This window comes from Babylonia areolata, chromosome 1 (assembly GCF_041734735.1).
Source record: "Babylonia areolata isolate BAREFJ2019XMU chromosome 1, ASM4173473v1, whole genome shotgun sequence".
NCBI lineage: Eukaryota > Metazoa > Mollusca > Gastropoda > Neogastropoda > Buccinidae > Babylonia > Babylonia areolata.
The window spans coordinates 17,478,487-17,486,268 of NC_134876.1; the positions used below are offsets into that span (position 1 = coordinate 17,478,487).

The 7,782-nt window shown below is 39.6% G+C and overlaps 1 protein-coding gene across 1 annotated transcript in view; it reads right to left on the reverse strand.

Moving 5' to 3' along the window:
* Positions 1-249: 249 nt before the first annotated feature.
* LOC143280201 (transmembrane protein 104-like) overlaps positions 250-7,782 on the reverse strand; it is a 23,244-nt gene continuing 15,711 nt past the window's right edge. Inside the window, exons 8-10 of the mRNA XM_076584820.1 lie at positions 7,249-7,357; positions 6,182-6,275; positions 250-5,523 (exon numbers count right to left, since the gene is read on the reverse strand). Of these exons, the coding sequence (XP_076440935.1) occupies positions 4,763-5,523; positions 6,182-6,275; positions 7,249-7,357 (964 nt within the window). The 3' untranslated portion in view covers positions 250-4,762. The remainder of the gene's footprint in view (positions 5,524-6,181; positions 6,276-7,248; positions 7,358-7,782) is intronic.

Sequence of the window (7,782 nt, forward strand, 5' to 3'; positions counted from 1 at the left end):
TCATAATAATAAATAAATAAATACAATAATAAAAAATAAATAAGAAATAAAAAATAAATAAATAAATAATAAAAAATAAAATAAAATAAATAAATAAAATAACAAAAAAGTAAATAAATAAATAAATACATAAATAAATAAATAAAAGTTTAAAATATATATTTTAAAAATTTCTTTTTTTAAATTAATTAATTAATTAAATAAAATAACAAAAAAATAACAAACAAACCAAAAAAACCGGCCCTTACTCCCCCCTTTTTTTTTGTTCACCCCTAAAATCACAGTTAACTGCACATACCATACTGACCCACTGGTGCAAACTCTGACAGGGGCCCGATTCTTGTCCTGAGCAATCATCCACCCTGCCCATGTGAAAGAAACATCGAAAGTGACAGTGGCTAGTGACCTCTCTTGGGTGTATTATCTCCCTTCTGAATGACCCATTTTCTACACAAAATGTTTCTGTTTTGTGACCCACTATGCCAAGGAAGTGGGGGGAAAACAAAACAACAAAACAAACAAGGAAATGAACCAACAAAAGAAAAAAAAAAAAAAAAAAAGAACAGATACTGACCGTTTTACAGCTGTACCAAAATATTAATGGGTCTTTTAAACCTTTTTTTTTTTTTTTAAATCAACACAGATATAGTCTGATCAATTCAAATCAACACAGTCTGATCAATTCAAATCAACACAGAGTCTGGGTGAGAGTTATCAAAAATATCACCCAACTACTGAACTGGGCAGCCAGTGTCAGAGTCAGTGTCAGTCAGTTCTTCACTAATGTGCCATTCATGTCAGCTGGGAGGTCTAAAAATAACTCACCACAAAGAAAAGCTCCTTGGCTGAGTTGCTTGACCGATCTTGGCAACACTTAGTCTGATTCATGCCAAGAGCATTTTTAACTCAATGTCAACTTCATAGACTTAGGAAAATTCTTAACTCACTCACTACGGCCAGTCCTCTCTTCTCCTCTACACAGACCCTTCGGATGTCCAGTGGGTGTCTGAATGACCCAGCCTTTAGCTTCCATCGTCAGAATTGTGGTATTCTTTGTCAACATTCACCTCTTCAGTATAAGAGCCTTCCGCCTGCAATATTTTGATGATGGTAACTGGGGTGAAACGCTGTTAACATCGTCTCTTTCGCCGTTCGTATGGAGAGAGTTAATACTGAACACTGCTAATATCACTGATGCAATCATGCCTTGCATCCCAAAGTCAGTCAACAGATCTGATTGCAGCAGACAAGACTGAACAGCAGTTTATGAGTAAAGCCATGATTAAACATTGGTTTATGAGGGGAAAGAACATAAGTACACTGTCTTCATCTTCAGCCAAAACACAGAGCTGATTCAGATGTCAAACCTGTGGCATTGGAATAACTTTTTTTTTTAATGCAACTCATTTTCATTTTCTCCATTTTAATGCTGTTGTTGTTAGTTAAATAATTTATCAACCAGCCTCATATATGATCAATTCTCTCTCTCTCTCTCTCTCTCTCTCTCTCTCTCTTCATCTCTTCCTCCTCTTCCTGAATTTTTCAAAATATTCCGGACAAACGGAAAGCATATGGTGCCGGTTATGATTGCACTGTTTTGGAACGAAATATGTTTTTATAAGGTATAAACAGGAAAGAAAGACATAAGAACATGATGGATTTCTAATCAAACTGTGGAGTGATGGCCTAGAGGTAACGCATCCGCCTAGGAAACGAGAGAATCTGAGCGCACTGGTTCGAATCACAGTTCAGCCGCCGATATTTTCTCCCCCTCCACTAGACCTTGAGTGGTGGTCTGGACGCTAGTCATTCGGATGAGACGATAAACCGAGGTCCTGTGTGCAGCATGCACTTAGCGCACGTTAAAGAACCCATGGCAACAAAAGGGTTGTTCCTGGCAAAATTCTGTAGAAAAATCCACATCGATAGGAAAAACAAATAAAACTGCATGCAGGAAAAAATACAAAAAAAATGGGTGGCGCTGTAGTGTAGCGACGCGCTCTCCCTGGGGAGAGCAGCCCGAATTTCACACAGAGAAATCTGTTGTGATAAAAAGAAATACAAATACAAATACAAATACAAATGTCCGACTGGACAGACAGCTAATCCTGGAAGGAGGTCTAAAACCACAACCATTAAGCATCACCATGAAAAGAAAGAGACCAATAACGCTAACAAAGACTGAACCCCAAAACTGATCTTACCTGTGTTTCTCTCGAGTATCTGTCTTTCTCTTGAGTCAACTGTTTCAGGATTCAGTCTCACACAACACAGATTACGCAAGAGGCAAAGCCCTTCAAGACTCACTTGTGCTTCACACTTTATCCAGTAAAGGAATCATGAGGAGAAAAAAAAAGAGATTTAAAAAATCGTTGAAAAGTTCTGTGTATCAAATATGATATATAAAATAAATTTGGGAGGAAAAAAAAAGGCATGCGAGCAGGATCGAGCCACACATGTTCAGTTCCGATGCAAGCAGACTAATCCCCTCGGCTGACTAAATTTAAAAACTTAGAGCAATGTTGACGTTTTCTTCTTTGTGCAATAAATAGATGTGATTGTAGTGGATGTAATAACGCCATTTAAATCATGTTTTTTGTGTGTTTTACTATATCTCGATTATTCTTTTATTTCGGCGGTAAAGGGGACGTTGCCATCTCCTTCAAGCACATCGCAACACATTGTAGATCTTTAGATCTGCACAAACCAGTCCACAAGGGGCTGAAAGAAACGATCGATTCAATTTTTCTTTTGTATTCATTCCAGTTAATTCAGTGTCCACTTTAGAATATTTATATGTAGTAAACACATCGATGGTGTAGTTAGTATCACTGTAAGTGTTCTGTCCAGAATTTGTGTTTCTTTCCTTTTGATTGTGAACAAGAAACACGGGTGACTTACAACTGGTATGACTGTGAAGTTTTTTTTTCATACTATGTTTAAGCCAATTTTGGTATTGGCAGACAAAGTATTTCCAGAGAAAATGGCAATGTTCAAGTTTACCACACACACACACACACACACACACACACACACACACACACACACACACACAACCTAACACTGGGTTAAAATATAAACTCACTTTCTTTACACAAGTGAGTCAAAAATGATAGAAAAAGATGCAGGCATAAAAAAGAAGATGTAATAAAAGCAATTACTACAAACCAATGATTCAGAAACATTTGTCAACAAGATCCACAGCGAAAGAACCAAGAGCGTTGTACATTTATTTGGTTCTGTAGCAAATGTAGGTCTGTGAGACCATCGAAGCATGAGAGGGTTTGGTGTTCACAAAATGTCTTTTCACTTATTACAAAATTAACCCAGAGAGCAAAAAACATGCAAGAACTTCCCCCATGAAGAATTTGAGGTATCAGTATCAGTATCAGTAGCTCAAGGAGGCGTCATTGCGTTCGGACAAATCCATATACGCTACACCACATCTGCCAAGCAGATGCCTGACTTGAGGAACAATGAAGAATTAGCTCCTCTGTAGTAAAGCCTTTTTTCGAACAATCAAAACGATTCTGAGGGGAAAAAAAACTAGGTATCCTAGACACCACAACATACAAAGGAGGCAAAGAATGTTCATGCTGCAATCACATATCCCAGGAGATCAACCTGTAAAACATCCTAAAAGAACTTTGTATGAAAAGGAACATGTTCATCAATATCTACCCTGCTTAAAACTTGTGAACAATTTTTTGTTTCCCGCTTCATAATACCATACACAATGCACAAAGGATGAAGAATCAAATCTGCCACAAATACTTTAAATATCTGGTCCTTGAAAATTAGCTCAGAAAAGGTAGACCAACACATACCAATAAGAAAAGACAGAAAAACAACTAAACATAAAATAAACTGATGTAATCTCGCACAGTCTTGTGTAATGTTTCTCACCGGCTGACACCCCCTCTCTACAGGGCCTCTTCAGTTAAAAAAAATGTCAGTTTGGTCGCGCCTTATGCGCTGCAGCACCTTGTCGGCTGAAAAGTATGGTAACTTTTTTCTTTCCACAATCTTCATTTTGGAATCTGAACAGCAGTAAAACAGACATCAAAATTCAACAAAAAATTTCAACGTAATTTCTATTAAAAAAAAAAATCCATTGGATTCTTGTAAGTGATGATATGTGTGTGTGTGTGTGCGTGTGCGTGTGTGTGTGTGTGTGTGTGTGTGTGTGTGTGTGTGTGTGTAAGTGCATGAAACATGAGAAGAAATATTCACACAAACACATATCTGGTTGGTCATAACATGCGCAAAATTACAATCTTGTTTTGATTCTACCAGCAACAAATAATCATTGGCACTGATCACTTACAAAGCAAACAACTGAAACGTTTAAAACACCTTCCAACTCTTTGCGTACAAAAAGCTCAGCAATACAGAAAAAAGGTGTTACTGACAGAGACAAACATCTTTACATGTACGCTAAGAAATACAGAAAAAGGTGTTACTGACAGAGACAGACATCTTTGCATGTATGCTGAGAAATACAGAAAAAAAGGTGATACTGACAGACATCTGTATGTAAGCTCAACAATACAGAAAAAAAAGTGTTGCTGACAGATACAGCCATCTTTGCATGTAAACTCAGCAACACAGATAAAAAATTAAAAAAACAATATACGATTGGCAGAGATAGACAACTTTGCATATAAGCTCAGAAATACCGAAAAGACAAAAAAAATTTCTGACCAACACTCAGCTCCTAGTAATGATGTGATTGGCAGTCACAAAAATCACACACAGTCCCTCAGCTCCTAGTAATGATGTGATTGGCGGTCACAAAAGTCACACACAGTGCTGCCCAGCCCAGCACCACGTACACCCACCCATTGTGAGCGAACGGGGAGCGGTGAAGCTGCTCACCCCCAACCCTGGCCTGCAAGTCAACCACCTGTCGACGCGCCATCAGCACCAGAACAGCAGGGATGACGTACTGAATCCCTGTGCCGGCATACGACCCGGTTATCCCAACCAGGAAGTCCACTTTGTTGGTGATGATGGCAACAATGACCGGGGGGATGATGGTGAGGAGGACGATGAGGTGGTGGTTGACGAAACGTGGGAAGCGGTTGCGGTTCAGCAGAGCCTGCAGGTTGTTGCGTAGCGTGATGGCGATGATGGGGAAGTTGGTGCTGAGGGTGAAGACGGGGAACAGCGCCAGGAAGTACTCAAACACCTTGACGTGGGTCACAGTCTGCCGCCCGCTCTCGTTGGGCTGGAAGTTGAGGGTGTACAGGTCCTTGAGCTTGGAGAAGGTGAAGATTCCGGTGAAGCTGAGGATGGCATAGAAGACCAGGATGAGGAGGTAGTCTCCGCCCAGCACCATGGTCAGCCGGGACTTGTTGCGAATGGGCGTGACCAGGGACGGGAGGGAGTGATGGCACATGAAGGAGTAGACGCACACGCCGAACAGGTTGGGCACGCCGCTCAAGTCCCCGACCAGCGGGTGACCTTGACCCTTGCCCTCCGCCAACTGGATCACGGCCAGTACAATCATCAGCCCAAATGCTGAAATGTACACACATTCATTACGGAGTTAGGACACTGTGAATTTTTCTTTCCTCTTAAGATTATCAGCCCCAGTGCTGAAACACATGTCTGTTATAGATTCAGGACACTTAAGTTTTTTCTCTTATGCTTTTTTTTTGTGAGCTTCTGTGTGTTGCTTTTGTTTTCTTCACACTTCAAACATGATCAGTTGTATGGTGATATGTTTGCATAGTTTTGTTCTTCTGTCAACTGATTGTTTTGGGAGTTGTGTTTTCATTGCGGGAAGGCATTTGGTGTTCTTACAAGACAGCGATGTCCGCTATCCAATAGTAATGTAACAGTCAAGCTGCATACCCAAAACACGTCATTCAAATCATAGGACAGAACAGACACACACACAATACACACATGCATGCATGTAAATATATACACATAATGTACACACACGCATGCATGCCTACACATGTCAGTGCATGCAGGAACACACACACACACACACACACACACACACACACACACACACACACACATAAACACACACACACACACACACACATAAACACACACACACACACACACACACATAAACACACACACACACACACACACACACACACACATAAACACACACACACACACACACACACACACACACACACACACCACTCATACTTACCCAGCCAACGAGCCAAGGTGGTGGCAATCTGGAGATACTTGGTTTTCTGGACATTAAAGAACACAAAGCCACCCAGCAACAAGAAGAAAACCGTCTGAAAAGAAAGAAAGAAAAAAAAAAGATTGATCAACCAGCATTCCCATGACACAGATAAAAGTTTTCACAATGATTTTTAAAAGAGCTAATCCTGGCCTTGCCTTTCATCATATTTCTAAAACAAACCATAAACTTTATTTGATACAAACACAAAAAAGAGTGTGAGACACATATACAAAAATACTCACACCCTCTCTTGCTATCACTCTGTGAGTCCTATCTCTTGTAAGTAAAATCTTTCAAAAATTATAAGCTACCAATGTGTTCGTCTGTGATTTTTCAAGAAGTAAAATACCTTAATTCCTACCCCCAAAAATCTTGCCGTCATGTACAGACCAAGTTAAAGTCTCGAACAAACTGAAATTTTCAGCAAATTGCACGAACACACCATTCTTCTTTTTTGATTTGATGTGACAACAGCAATCATCACAACCACTATGACTGATGGAGAATTCGCACTTGCAGACAGTGCACCAGTCTAAAGCTTTCCACTTCCTGTCCTTGTAAACATGGCCACCATTCATTGTTTTGTTTCCTGAAGGTAAGGCAGTGGCGTTTTTGTGTTTATTGTGGTGAGATTCCGTCTCCAGCTTCTTCATCAGTCCCACACATTCACTTGTGACAGCTTGCCATCTCTTCAGTTCAGAGCACTTTCTCTTAAGCTCTAGTGCGGAGCCGATTATGGACTTATGTGCCAGCAAACTATTTGAGTTACAACTTTCATCCCACCATCAGGTTTGAACATATTCACCTACTACTCTCTATAAAACAACAGCTTTGTCTGTTCTTGTCTTACCACTCTCACAAAAGCACAAAACAAAACTTTATACCTTTTAATGATAAATGTGATAACTGCTTATTATTATCTTTTCTTTCTTTTTTTTTAACTAGGCCACAATGTAATTTCTTGTGTAAAGTATACTTGACTTGAACCAAGAAAAACCCAAACAAACAGAAAACCAGTCACAAACCACAAAAATTCTGTAGACATTGTCCCTACTGAGGCCGCTTGTTTCCCAGCACTTGTCTCCATCCCCTACTGTTTGGTTAAAGCTGCTGTTGGCACCCCCGGAATATGTACTGCGGGATCAAGATTCAAGAATCAAGTTTAGATTTCCTTTCACCCCTTCTCGGGTTTGGGGGATTACAAACAAAAGAAGAAAATAAACATGAAAAACAGGCATGAAAACATCATGTGCTATCACTGTAAGGAACGATGGAACTTTATAGACCATATATTCAAACAAATGAGTCTTTTGTCTACAGTATATGTAACATTAAACATATAAAGCACAGTCACATTAAGAACTTGACCATTCATTATAATATACATCATAACGGAAAACTATATGTCATTCAGACTGAACTATAAGAAAGGCAAACATTCATTTCCTGCAACACATTAACTCATCCTCTCACATAAATACACACCCAATTTCCCTGCCTTCCATCCCGATCACATATAAGCACACATCAGTACACAATGCGATAACACACATCAGCAC